This window comes from Corapipo altera, unplaced genomic scaffold (genome assembly GCF_003945725.1).
Source record: "Corapipo altera isolate COAL_440 unplaced genomic scaffold, ASM394572v1 112, whole genome shotgun sequence".
Lineage (NCBI taxonomy): Eukaryota > Metazoa > Chordata > Aves > Passeriformes > Pipridae > Corapipo > Corapipo altera.
This window is the reverse complement of record NW_020884899.1, coordinates 10,895,028-10,909,567: the sequence shown is the minus strand read 5'-3', so window position 1 is coordinate 10,909,567 and position 14,540 is coordinate 10,895,028. Positions and strand designations below refer to the sequence as shown.

Genomic DNA, 14,540 nt, shown 5'->3' with positions numbered 1-14,540 from the left:
CTATCACTCCATGCCCTTAACAAAAGTTCCTTTCCACCTTAGTCCTTTCTCCCCTTTCCTCCCTCTTTATTACTACAACCAATTCAGAGTAAATTTTCAAAGTCATATTCTTCAGAAATACTTTTAATTGCTTGGATGAAAATTCTCCAAGCAATAGAAATTCAACTCCTTTCTCTGAGAGACACCCTAATGACTCACAACTTGCCAACACTGCTGAATTGACCCATGTCAGAACCTTCCTCAACTCTGTTGTAGCTCTCATTTGGAGAACCTGACATTCAAAATTATTGTAACATTTTTCTTCCTTGGCAAAAGGTGAGGACACCTGTACTACATGAGGTTGAATTTGAGCTGCCAGAGGCCAACATGACCCTTTGCTGACAGCCCCGATGTCACGTAATCCACAGATCCATTACTGTGACCAGCACTGAAAACAAACCTTTCCTTTTCAGACAATTCCTTTCACCCTCCTGCTTTGCAACAAGTACAGAAGTAGTAAGAACACTCCATCCTGTACCTCTCCAAAGTTCAAAAGCTCAGCACTCCATGCCCAAATCTCAGCTGATTACAGCTGACCCCATGGTAGCTGTTGCTGTTCTTCTCCCCAGCTCAGGTGCTGCTGTAGATGTTGTTGAGGTGCCTGAGCTAAGCAGGACAAGCATAAGCAGTTTAATGGTGAGTCATTCCCAGCCCACTCAGGAACTGTCTCGTGAGCAGCTCAGCAAAGCACATACTGAGGGAAAAAAACCCTCTCTTAAGGATAATAATCTCCTTATCTGTTATGTCAGGAGCTGAAAAGGGACACATGAACAAGCCCTGTTCGGTAACACCTTCTGCCAGGCAAGCCCTGCTCCTGGCTGGCACGTAGGATCAGGTGAGTGCTGTGTCCTACTCATTGGCTCATGGAGGGAACAGGCCCTGCAATGCTCTCCCCTTTAAACCACAGCAATTATGGCAGAGGGCTTACACAGCAGACACTTACAGCCCTGGGTGGGCACATTTGGACACCTCATAATCTGAGTTTCCTGATCAGTCAGGTACTGATATTCCAGACCTTGCAATATAAAAATGTTTTAAACTCAATGGATCAGTTTAAGGCTTTTACAGCTTACATTTTATTATTTATAAAATGACTGATGTATGATACTCATTGCTCAAGAAGGGAAGAACTAGTAGATGGATACTGGTTTTTCATTATCAACTTTCACTGTGGTCTATTATCATTAATCTGTCAGTACCTGCTTCTACCAGTTAATTCCTTTGACTCTCCCCAGTGTGCACCTTGTTCTGATATGATATCTCATGTTTGCAAGGACAGGAGACTTGGACTACTTGAAACTGGCAGCAAGTACTTTTGGACTTTTGTTAAAGTGACCGTGAGAATCACTGAGGCCAAACGTAAAAGCCAGGCTGGAGGAGGTTATAAAAAATTCAAGTGGCAAGTGTCTCTCCTTTTATCTGACAGTTGTTATTAAGAGGCCATAAGTCATCTGTGACACACAGAATTTAAACACAGGAGATAGAGGTAGAGCTCCACATTACAAACAGGGCATCTTCCCTCTACAGATGGTTTATTTGCTACTGATGGGACAGAAATAAACTGAATCTTTAACTGAAGAGTTCCTCTGCCAGCAGCCAAAGCCATCACATCCCCTCTCTACTGGATGCAGTGCCTCTGGGACTCCAGCCCACAAGTAGCACCTACACCCCTGTAAGCATGCCCAGATGCAAGAGCTGGAACAGGAAATACACCTCCATAACTAAATCCCAGGATACTTCAAGGACTCGTTCATTACCTGCACCTAAATTTCTATGTATAGCTAATCTTACAGAAGAAAGGCATATGAAATGTCCTCTCAGGAAACATGCCATTTCAATTAAATCAAACATCTTTCTATGTAATTGAGAGGAAAAAAGAACAAGTTAAGCCTGGCCTTACTTTGCACACCTTGGAGTTCAACCCCAAGGCTGAAGACTTTCTAGAAATCTCATTCTCAGGAATTAACAAAAAGCATTAATCACTTGTAAAAATGCCCCACAATGTTAACTGTACTCACCTCCTTTATCCACAGCAGTTTAGGTGGTTGCATTTCCACAGACATTGCTCCCCCTACGTAGTTCAAAACTCTATGTTGTGTTGCATTGATGAGCTCAACTTGACTCACTGCACGATGATCCATCCACATAATAACATTCCTATGGTTCTGTCCTGGGGAGAACAAAAGGAAAAAAAGATTATTTTAGGTCTGGTTTAACCCCACCTCAGTATTGTGAGTTACCCTGAGCTGCTTCACACTTTCACTTCTACATCGAAAACTCAAATTCTCTTTGAGCTAATAATCCACACTAAGTATCTAAAAACATTTCAGCCCTCTGAGCCAACTTTAAGACACGCTGAGCACTGAGAATGCTGACAAACCAATCAGGCTTGGGAGCATCCAAGAACCTTGAAACACCATGCTCTCGTAGACCATATTTCAGTCAAAGAACCCAAACTTCTTGACAAAGTTCACATAATTAGTTAAAAATATAAAGAAGCATTTTGGTGACCAACGACTAAAAATGCAACAAAATCTGAACAACTCTGCTGTAAATTGAAATGAACTCAGCTAGTCAGTTAGCTAGACAGCTACAGAGATTCTTTTTCCTCCTCTGTGCTTATGGGCTGAACTACCCCAATTTCTTTCAGAAGTACAGTTTCAGGGGGAATAATTTGAAACTGCCTGAAACCCCACCACTGCATGACTTTTAGCAGCATGAGAATATTCAGTGAATTCTTGTCTTCTTGTTTAACACCATCACTCACAAGTTCCATGGGGATATCAGAACATAAAAAATAAGAACTGAATTTGACTCACTAGACCAGAATAGCCCCAGACATCATTAGGCATTGAACAGATTGTAAGATACTCTGAAGCTGAAAAATAAATAATCCCATCTAAATTTAGAGAAGGATGTTTTGGGGGCAAAGCTGGTTTTTTGAGGAGGATAAGAGGAGATTACAAATATATCTGAGAATAGGAAGAGAACATACACAGAATTGTGAGTAGGTCTCTGCAACTACTGATTTTGCACACACCTAATCTTAAATGGGATTCACTGAAAAATAAAGTGCAACAAAGACTTTAAGTCTTCTGAATCATCAACTCTAATAAAACCCACCAGACTTTTAAAAGAAGGTCACAGTCAGCTTCTGAAGTTTAGCACTGTCCTAGACAAAGACAGAGCACCAGTATAATAAAATACACAACTGAACCTCTTGCCTGCAGCTTCATGACACAGTGAGCAGTTGGACTACAGTAACACCAACATTATTAGCATTCCTTTAGCCAGTGTGGATGGGCACTTATACACACTATAAAAGCCATGATCAGCAAAGTCTGAAGGAGGAGAAAACATGCAGAAAAGAAAAACGAGCCTAGATTTCCCTAAGAAGCAATTTCTTTGAGCCAAGATGAATTAATTTGATCTTGGGATGCCAAATACTTAGCCAAACAGTAATTCTCATCCCAAAATTAATTTTGCAGTAGAATTAAAACACTAAAACCGGAAAAAAAATCCTCTTATAAAAAATGTTTTGTGTCATCTCCATCTCCAAGAGTCAGCCCCAGCAAGTGGATGAAATGGAAAGTTCACTCCCACCAGTGGTAGCACACACACAGTAACACCATTTTTTGTGTGCAGTCCTACCTTCACAGTTGACTGCCAAAGGCTGGAACTGTTTATCCAGAACAACAAGAGAACATGTAGCATCAAAACCAACCCCTCGAATCTGGGCAGCATCCACTCCACAGACAACCTTCTGAAAATACACAAAACACACATGAATACAAATGCATCAATTCATATGCAAGTCCCACAGAACTAATGGGTACAGAAAATGAGTTACAAGTTAAAAATGCGAGCTCAAACTGTGAAATTCTTTATATTCAGTATTCTTTAACACTTCTAATGAAAAATACATAAATTACAAAAAATTCTTTGGTTCTAAAAACTGAATTCAGAGGTCCTTAATAGCTTTTTAATTTTACTAGCCACAGTCCTGGATAAAGCAGGAAGCACAAAAATATCAGAAAATGAAGGTAGCAGAAAACCAGCAACATTTATTTTCTGTTTTCAAAAGCTTAGAGTTGAGCTGCATGTGAAACACGGACACAGGATTAGGGCCAAGTGTTTCCATCAGTTACTTCACTCAGTTCCCACCTGTGGAAGCAATAAATACTCTAGAATTGCTTTGGTTATATTGAGCCACAGCTTTTTGCCTTGCAATACTGAAGGGTCCCAAAAATAAAACTGGTCAAAACCTATAGCAGTGATAACACCTCTGCAATGCACACCTTTTCTCTCTCACCAAGAGTTTGGACATCATACTTTTCTGAAAGATTTTCAAAAAAAAAAAAAAAAACAAAACCACTGCCCCAAAATGCCTGAACTTCATGGCTTCCAGCAGCACTGGAAAAAAACCACAACACCCATGTGGATTAAGTGCCAAAGGAGGTTGCAAGACACCTAAAATGAACAAGAGGAATAAATTGCCACTTCTCAGCAACAATAAAAATATCATTATTTTAATTAGTACTATAAGGAAAGACTTTCACTAGACTTGCTACAGTGCCAGTCTCTTACTGGCTCTGGAAAGCCATAGTTTCAGAGACTGTTTTATTGCTCACACATCAGAGACTGCATTTAAAGGGGTCCAGAGCAAGAACAAAGCAACTCACAAAAAGAAAAATCAAATAAAGAGTAAGACTTGCTTGTCTTCAACAACAAGCTGTTCTTCCCTATCACTCCTGTCACTCCCTTCTTTCCCTGCCTTCCCCCTCACCTCCTCCTCTCCATCTCAGGGCATTTCTACAGAGCCAAGCTCATTAATGTTTGAAAAGGTTGATCAATAACAAGACAATGGGTGAACTGTCCATCTGCAAATTACCAAGCCTGTCATGAATATTTAAAAAGCCAACCCTAGAACATGGAGCAGGCCTGGGCTTAACTAAGGAAGATGAAATGGCCTCTGTGTGCACTGCCAAGTAAGGCCACAGATTTACCTTTACTGCCAGCAGGTACAGGCAGAGCCCTGGATCTGGGGCACAAATTTTCCCCCTACAGTAAGGTTTATTTCAATCTGAGTTTATGCTTGATGTTATCCACAAACATTTATCATTTATTTTGGTCTTACAATACTGGATCCTCTTATAATGAGGATCACAGGTGTTATGTTGGGGACCATCTACAAACCAAATAACAACTTCTATACAATAAATGCTCCTTTGTGACTCCAATGCAGTATGAGCACATCTTCAAATATATGCACTGCCAGGCTCTAAGCAACCTTGACTCAAAGAACTGTCTCGTGGGTAGAACAAACACCAGCAAAACAAACCCCACAGACGTGAGACCTGAAGGCAGTGGGTAAGTCCTCCCCCTGCCAAAACAGCACAAAGAAGAGCCTTTCATTCTATTTGCAATTGTAGCAGAAGTTTTTTTCACTCTGGCCTTCAGCTCCTCACCAATAAAACAAACACTGTGAGGCTCCATCATCCTCAAGGTGACTTTAATGTACAAGGACCGTTACAAGTTAAACAGCACAAACCGACCTGAAGGACTGCAAGACCTTAAACATTCAAAACTTGAAGAACTACTTGCAACACAAATCCTTCATTTTCTTTGCCTTTGCCCACCTTTGTGACTGAGCAGCAGGCAGCCCAGATGTCTGCAGAGGATTGCTCATAGTGGTCTGGCTGGGGCTCCCAAATTTGGATGGGCTGCTCCGCATGTGCCACCACTGTCCCACAGCCATCGACCAAAGCTGCTCGAACACTCGCTGAGCCAACATCAATCCCAACATAGTACCTGACTGCAGTCTCCTTACTGTGCATTCTTAATAAACCTGTGGAAGGGAAAAAAAAAGGATTAAAAGCAGATAAAACGACTGATGATGGAAAACTGTGCTGAACAGGGCAGGAGAGAAGCAGTACAGGCATTTCACAGGACAACTCATTTTTGCAGCAAGTCTTCACTTGGCAATTTTTAATTACTTAGAGTTTTCAAGTCTTTCACTAGTTGTACCACTTTTCTTCAAATATTTGGACATATGCTGCATGGCACAGAAGCTCCTGAAAAGCAAACTGTAAATGTGCATGTAAAATATGCAGGCAGTGATAAAATTCCTCCACTCATACAATGAAAATGCGCTGTTGTCACAGAGTATCACATCTACATAAGGGGAGAAAGAGGCAAAGAGAGAGGAAAGGAAGCAAAGGTTGTGCTGGTGCTTTACACACAAGGGAAATTTCAACCCAGAGGCTCCTGGGTTTTTTTGGCAGATGGGGATGCTGGTGATGCCTGGAAAGCTGAATTCCCCTCTGGACAAGACAGCCAGAACCACCACAGGTCATTCACTATCTCAAAGCAAACAAATTCCACTCCTGAACCAGTGAAAGGGGGGCCGGGCTGGGCTCCACTGAGCCCTGACCTGGAAGGGAACGAGGATCACAAGAGTTGCTGCCTCCCATCAAACCAACCAGCTCCTGAGTGACATTTTACTGCTGAATGGGACAGTGAGTCAGGCTGGAGCTCTGCAGATTCTGGAAACAGTTTCCTCTTCCAAAAAAAACTAGTGTGATGCTGATAATTAAAGTAAACACGTGACAATCTGATACATGTTAACCAAGGAAAAAGAAAGAAATAAAAAGTTAGGTTTTTAAGAGCTCTCCACCATCAATCCACTCAACTTTAAAGCCTCAGAAAATAATTTGCTGAAAAAGTGTTATGAGAGCATCCGATGAAATCTCTGCCTACTCTCTGACAACCTACAAGAACAAAGTGAGGTTAAGTTAATTGATTTAATTATTCACAATGAGTTGCATATTTCACTATATTAACTGTTTCACATTTAATATAGTGACAAATTCACAGTTCTAAATTTCTCACAGTTTGTTCCTAATTAATAGTTAACATTTACATTTTAACCAAGCTGGGAGAATGCTAAGTAAGAGCTGGTACAAGTATTTGAAACATCAGACAAGTACCAAGTTTAGTGCCTGTGCGAATCTGTTACGTCTCTGAGCCACGTGGAACTCAGCTGACACACAGCTTCTGACTTCCAGAAAGAGAATGGATCGATTACCACTCAATGAACACACCGTATTTACAGAGCATCAAAATGGCTCTACTTAAAAACAGCCCACCTCCCCCAAATAAATGACCTGGATTACTTCTGGATGTGGACTAAGGGGTGGTTAGAGGGAGAGGCATAGGCAAAGAGGGAAAGATTGGAAAGAAATGCTTAGTAGAATATGATTATTCACATTTCAAATTAATCCTTTTTTCTCTTTTTTAATCATAATTTTGAGTACGGGTCAGGAACTATCCTTGGCTGTCAGTCTGAACATAGCACTGGCCCAATACAGGTGGCTGTTCACATCCATGGCTGGCTTGTAACCACTGCTGCTTGATGGACATCACAAATCTATAATCACTGAGGCTAAGAGGTTGCAGGTAAAATAAAGAAAGAAAAAAAAGGAGCCCTTTGTCTCAGAAAACTCCAAACATGATTCTGGGTAATAATTAAGCAGTGTAACAGCTGGGCAAAGTTTCATTTGCCCTGAAAAAGGCAGAAGATAACACCTTGGCAAAAGAAACCTACTGAGGCTTCCCCTCATCCCAGCCTTTAAACAGCTCATGGGAATGTGGTCAGTCTGCGGAGATCTGTTATCACACAATGATTTTGTCCTGCTTCAAGCTGGCACTTCATGCTCAGACCCCACTGCTGGGTCCAGGGACCATTTTTTGTTCTCTACTTGGACAGCACAAGGGAGTTCTATCCATCACTAAAACTCCTGAGCAGACCAAAGCAGTTACGAGCTGCATTCTGCACGCACCATGGCAGGGGCACCAGAGGAAGCTGTACAGATCATCAGCTTCTAACAGTGTCAGAAACTTGGAAAAACTCAAAACTACAGAGTATATTGTGGCTCCTCTCTGTGAGCACTGGCTCTGCCCAGCAGCTGAGGTGCCACACACTAATCTCGTTAAGCGAGGTCATGTGTTCCAGCGATGAGCAAGCAGCTAAAAATGGTGTGCCGTGAGTTAACACTAAGGAATATTGGCAAGAAAGCTCCTTTATTTTCTTGGCCCTGGCTCTGTGACCTGGTCAGACTAACAAAAGCCGATGCCTCTGCCACAGAGGGGACGTGGGTGACTAACGCTGCATCTGTCACCTGGGGGGACACGCGCTCGGCATCTCCCTCTCAGCCCTCGGCTGGAAAAGCAGTTTGAAGACGTTCTTTTCAAAAGATGGTGTTTGTTCACTTTTTAATTTTGCACTCCATCTCCTCAGAGCTGCAAAGGCTGGCTGCAGGTGCTGCTAGTTACTTGGGAGAAGCTTTACTATAAAGACATTGCATAAGACTGTTCCTGATACTATCTCACGAATTTCCCTGGTTTTCCCCTATTTCGGCACTGCCTTTAGCTGCTGACTCAGAAAAAATTGAGAATAAACCACAAGCTGCAAAACAGATTATTATTTTTTTTAAACACAGGCAAATCTTTCTTCCTTGCTTTTCACAAAATACAAATAGCAAAAGGAGTATTTTACATCCTGTCTCCTGCTCACACACACAATATTACTCTAAATTTCTCTCCCTTGTAAGGCAGCCTTGATTTTAGCTCATTAATGTGTTTTTGCTACTTAGAGAACAAGCTTAACAGATGTTAGAGAATTAAGCTCACAGTACCTCCTACTCAGCACTTAAAATTATGGCTTTGCATTGGATTCTTCCCACAAACATTTGAAACCTGGAACCCAATCTGCCCATGTAATGTTTACTTTCCTTTTTTTTCCTTACTAAGCAGCCAGGATGTGCACGTGTGAGTGACTGGGCAGGAAGCAGAGTTTGTTTACGTGCTCCAGCAGCCCCTATCAGCCTGTGCACATCCAGGAGTTTACTGCTGTAAATCAGTGCACACAGGAACCAGTTAAGTGACAGAGTTCAAAACCAAGAACCACAAACCTATTTTAACTGGTCTTTCTCTGAGTAAAGCTCCCCTAGATTCACAATGCAATACTCCATGTCTTATGAAAAAAAAGGTAAAAGTAAATATTAATCTTTTTTTCAAGCACCGAGTTACTGAGGCTGTTCGAAGTAAATAGGATCTGCAATCGGATCTGATCTGCTTGCAAAAACATCATTTGATGCCAAGGGTTTTTCTGGAATACCAGTGGCTTGGTATGCCACCTACTTATCAAGAACATCCACGGAAAGCACTGTCATCTCCAGGTCATAAATGTCACCCATTATGGACTCTGCCCAAAGGTATTTCTTGAGAATCAGCAGTCAGGCCAGTGGAAAATCTTTAGCCAAAGTACTTTAAGAAGAATTTTAAAGAGGACCGTTGCCATTCTGTTTTGCTTCCAGAAGATTCCTTTGGTACACGAGGAAGCTCCAAATTAGAAATCAAGAATCTCTTTAATGTAGTTCAGAGGTAGCAGAAGATCTCAGGTTCAAATTTCTTGACTTGGAATACGGACACCAGCGTTCATTGCCACGTGCAAAGAAAACTTTGTTATGCAAAGAAAACTTTGGTTTGGGTTTTGTATCTATTGGATTCTCAACATACAGCTTCTGCAGGCAATGCAATCATGAGAAAAACAGCAACCCAGGAAAATGACTGAAATAACACGTCCTAAAAGACCAGACAGGTCCATTCTTCACGTGCAATATTCCCAACATGACACCAGAATATCCGATGCAGGGATGATGCATGTTTATGTATGTCCAAGTGGTGGAAAACAGTGGAGATGGAACCTTTTATCCCCTTGAAGTATCTAGCTCAGAAAGCCAAGAGCAAGTTTGCAGCCAAGAAAAAAGGCCTCCAGCACTTTAACAGAGCCTTGTCTGTCCACTGCAGAATTAGGGCCTCATATTTACAATTTATTAATTGAATTTGCAAACAGAAGGTGAGAGACAGAGAAAAAAAATAAAATTAAAAGCCATGTTCAGCTTGACTGTGTTAATCCATGACTGTAACTGCTAAGGCAGGACAAGAAGCCAAAATTCCCTCCAAGCACTAAACCAGCAATGGCCTCTTTCTCTGCAAATCACAGCAGGGACAGAATGGCTTTTCAAACAAGCATTTATGATCAAAAGGCTACAGCATATGATAAATATTTATATGGCCCATTAAATAATAGTCTGTATAAATATTATTCAAAATGTGCATGCTGGAAACCACAGACTTCCCAGTTTATCCTTATACAAACGTGTTAGTTTTCCCACATAGGCAATGAAAAAAAAAAAAAAAGGAGGGGTAAAACTCGGTTGCAAAAATATTTCTTTAAAAAAAAAAAAGAAAATCCTTAACACTATTTACTTTAATTTAAAAGGAATGACTAAGTAATCAGAAGACTGTTTCATTACAACTAGCAAGCTCTGTCCTACTTCATTTCATGGTTATCAAGTTGCCAGGACGTACCTTTCTCACATGAACACAGGTTGAAGCTCAGCTCAAGTTTTTAGCAGCAGCAAATCTAGATTTGCTGGTATCATGTCCTTAAATGCAAGCAATTAGGAAGGACGGGCACGTCTGTTTTAAACTTTGATCTTTGGAACGCTGCAGGCTGCCCAGCCTCGGTGATCATGGATAAACAGTATGTTTTTAGTAGTGCAGCTGTGCTTTTCTATGGATTACCAAGAAAAAGGTTAACAGGCTCAAATTAGGGTTCCTAATCTTTGTGTGAAAAGATCTAAATATGTTAAATAAAAGCTGCTTTTCGATTGTAGAAATTGAAAGAATCATTTTTGACATTATACTGGAAATTCAGCACTTTGTTGGCTTTCTAGAGTTACAGTAAACCCACACACAGGGCAGTGGTGGAGTGGCCATCTCTTCTTGAAAACTCCCTTTCCTCTTCCAGGTTCTGTAATTCCTGTTTGAATTTGAAAAGAAAAAGAAGGTACATGTCTGTGTGGGAGAGTAGGAGCAGATGGGGAATTCTAAGGCTGTGTTGAAGGGCAGTACTAATATAGAAAATACCCTTCAATGCCCAAGGGACTGTGCTATAACTATCAACAAGCATTTATTTTTCAGCTACCAGACAGCAAACAAAACAAAAACAAGGAACAAAAGCACACCTCGTATCTCCCTTTTTCCCTTCCCAAAACAGAAACACATACGTGCAGGATCTCTGTCTTCAGAATGTGAGGACAATGTTAACAACAACAAAACTGGAATAAATAAAAACAGAGCTGGAGAAAGTGTGCTTCTTCACTAAAACCAAACACCTCTAGATTCTTTTATCCATTCTCTGGTATATTCTGTGGAGCTTACCCACATCTTACAACAAGGAAAACTAGTTTCAAATAGCAGAAGAGACTTAATTTTAGTAGTAGGATCCAGCCCCATCTCCCAGTCCCATAATACCTAGATTGTTCCACCAAAACCTTCTTAACAATCCCTCTAACATTGTAATGTAGCCTCAGTAAATCCCACCAGAGGTAGGACTGAAAATATTCTACTGTTTTCTAGTACCTCCTTTTTTCCCTATAAATAATTCACTATGCACTAATCCTCTGTAATGTCTCTCCATATCTTTTTTTTCATCCTCAGTGTCCAAGACAAAGCCATTACTTCACCAATGCCTTCTGCCCTTTAATTCTACCTCTTGCATTTTAAATACTTTCAGGCCAAACTACTTCTACCTGTTCTGATATAAAGCAAGATGTATCCCAGTTTATCCTGGTGTAACTAATCGGCAAAGAAAGGAATATGACTATGTAAATTATTCTAAGAAACTAGATCAAAAATTTATTTCTTTTCAGCTTCTACTGTCTACACAGATATCTCTCTCAGGAACAGCACAAAGACATCAGCATGGCCAGTGTCAATAAATATCAAGCTCTTAAAACAACAGAGTTGTTTTTCTCTATATTCTGCTCTAGAAGAGATTTGTACTGAACAGAAGAATCCTGCTCTCCTTCCAGTTCCTGTCTTCAGCTCACACAGGCAGACACAGCCCATGATCAAATAAGAGCAATGGCATTCTGGCCCCTGATTAAAGAGCAAAGCAGGACTGTGCTGGGTCAGATGAAAGGTCCAATTAGCCCAGGATCCTGCCCCAGACAGCAGCAGCCATAAGAAAAGCATATGCCTGCCCTTTTCATCCAGCAGTCCTTCCCCGGGACACCTTCTTCCTCCTGCTATCTATAGCAGAGGCACTTCCTGAGCCAGAAATTTTATCTTTAGGATTAGCAGACCTTGAAGACTTTTTCCTCTCCAAATTTGTTTGTGCTCTTTCTGAGGCCAGGGAAACTTTTGTAACTGCAAACTACTGTGGTAATGGATTATAAAGTTCTGTGTAAACAATGCAAGAAAAAGCCCTTTGGTTTGCTCTGAGTGTGCCACCTGCTAGTTTTGTTTGATGTGTCTGAGTTCCTGAGCTAGAGGAGACATTAAGCAATTGCTCTGTATTTACCTTCTCCATGCAGTCACGACTCCATGGCATTCTCAATCCCCAGAGGGCTCACTGCAGCTCTCCACAGACCACGGGTGATGAGCTGAATTCGTAATCTCAACATGGTCAGATAAGTCAAAAAGCATTTTTCTGCTCTCTGACTGTTCATGGATGTGGCAGTAACAAGTACCATAACACAGTGCAGTAGTAAGCACTAATAAGCAGCCACGAACGATCCCAAAACCACTTCAGAGTAGAGATATAGCTCAAAAACAACATGTTGGTGTCAACTGAGAGGTGCTGCTCTGGAGCATGGAGGTGGCTATGGAAGGCCAGGGATTTCCAGCTTCAGGCAGTTCCCAAAACACTGGCCTCCAGGAGCTCCTCACAACTATATGCTTGGAGAAGACTTAGGGCTCATCTTGGCTTTCCTTGGGAGGAAGATCCAGGCCCCCCCCTGGTAGCAGGCACAAGGATCATGCCCAGCACACCTCGTGTCCTCCCCAGCCTGTAACTCTGCCACACAGAGGAAACACGCTCAGCTCCCTCTGCTCCAGAGCTCACCCAGCCCTGGGAACAGCAGGAAACAGCTGCAGAGAGGAGCTCTCAGGAAAAAGGAAAACTGAGCAAAGGGCCACGGGAAGACACAAAAACAGATGAGAAGACACAGGCTACTGGGGAAACCCAAGGGCTCCAATTTCCTCAGGAGCTCTCCCAGCCCCGCTGGGACTGAGCCATCACTCCAAAAGTGGGGTCTGATCCTGCATCCATTAGTGCCAAATTCCCAGCCACATTAGGAGCTCAGGATTAAACTCCTGATGCTCGTGAACATCACAGGTGCTCTCACAGGTTGGCAGCATTTTGAACCTTTGCCATAACCTACAACTTGTCAAGCAGAGGAAATGTTGATCAGTTTATGTCAAGACATAATTCTCACACAGGAAAACCTACAGAATAAGGGGGGTATATAGAGCACCCTTTCCTCTCCACATCCTGGAAAGGGCAATGGATACAATCCACGCACACCAAGCTCTTTAGATCCATTCCCTGACGTGACGCTGCTCCCCCAGAGGCTGTGCTAATGATCTGGCAGCCAGACATGTCCCAAATGACACTGCAGGATGCCTGGAGCTCTGAAAGAAGACACTATCTTGTTTACATTGACTGAGGGGGAAAAATGCCATCTGATTATTACATAAATTCTGGCTGTAGCAGCTTCATGACTAGTTGAAAGGAGGTAACAGGCTCCAAAATGACTGATGGATCCAAGTGTTTGGATCCACCAGCTTATTAATCTAATGCTGAGGAAGATCTTTCTTATCCCTGTGTCTCTATCACTTTAACCTACCCCATGATGGACAAAAAGAACAATCTCTGTTCTTTCCCTGAAAAATTGAGACAGATTCCTGTACTGTGACGTTTGTATTTCTTTCATTCCCTTTTATGCTATAACAGAAATGAAGAAACAAAGAAAAAACTCCAAACAATCAACAAAACATGCCAGAAAAAAAGAAGCCTAAAATAAACACAGCTCCAGCACAAAAATGTTAATTTGCAAAGTATCTGTTTAAGTTGTAACATGGGAGTAGATACAATTCAAAAGGCACAATTACAGTTCATGTAACAGCTTTAAACTGCATTCCTGGAGCAAACCAGCCTCAGACCAGGAGCTTCCGTGCAGGATTACATGGAAATCTGGGCAAATACAGCCATTATACTACTGTAGATACTGAATTAGCCAACTTATGTTAATGCTGATATTCTTACTTTAATCCCATCTTTAGATTCCAGTGCTACATCATGGTTGAATCTGGCACTAGCCCTGTGATTACGTACCAGCAGATCAGTATAAAAATAATTTGTTCTGAGTTCACAGTTTTATGAAATGACAAAACATCAAAATTAGCATTCTGGCTGAAATCCACTGCATTTCCCATCAAGGCTTACACTTCTAAGCAACATCTGAACCAACTGCCTATAATTACTCCTGGCAGATACTGGAGCACTTAGGCCAGCAGTAGATGCAACAGTGAAATAAATTTTTAAAGACATGCTGCAAACCACTTCTTTCAGGATGCTCAGCCCAGAA

General features: G+C 41.6%; 1 protein-coding gene across 4 annotated transcripts in view; it reads right to left on the bottom strand.

Annotated features, from left to right (window-relative positions):
• The window catches only part of FGGY (FGGY carbohydrate kinase domain containing), a 130,080-nt gene that overhangs the window by 112,909 nt on the left and 2,631 nt on the right, over nucleotides 1-14,540 (bottom strand). For 2 of the 4 annotated variants that reach the window (XM_027649328.1, XM_027649329.1), the window contains exons 2-4: nucleotides 5,679-5,887; nucleotides 3,691-3,802; nucleotides 2,058-2,209 (exon numbers count right to left, since the gene is read on the bottom strand). In XM_027649328.1, the coding sequence (XP_027505129.1) occupies nucleotides 2,058-2,209; nucleotides 3,691-3,802; nucleotides 5,679-5,887 (473 nt within the window). Of the gene's footprint in view, nucleotides 1-2,057; nucleotides 2,210-3,690; nucleotides 3,803-5,678; nucleotides 5,888-10,473; nucleotides 10,601-14,540 lie in introns of those variants that run through there. The other 2 variants (XM_027649330.1, XM_027649331.1) reach the window with 2 other exon arrangements.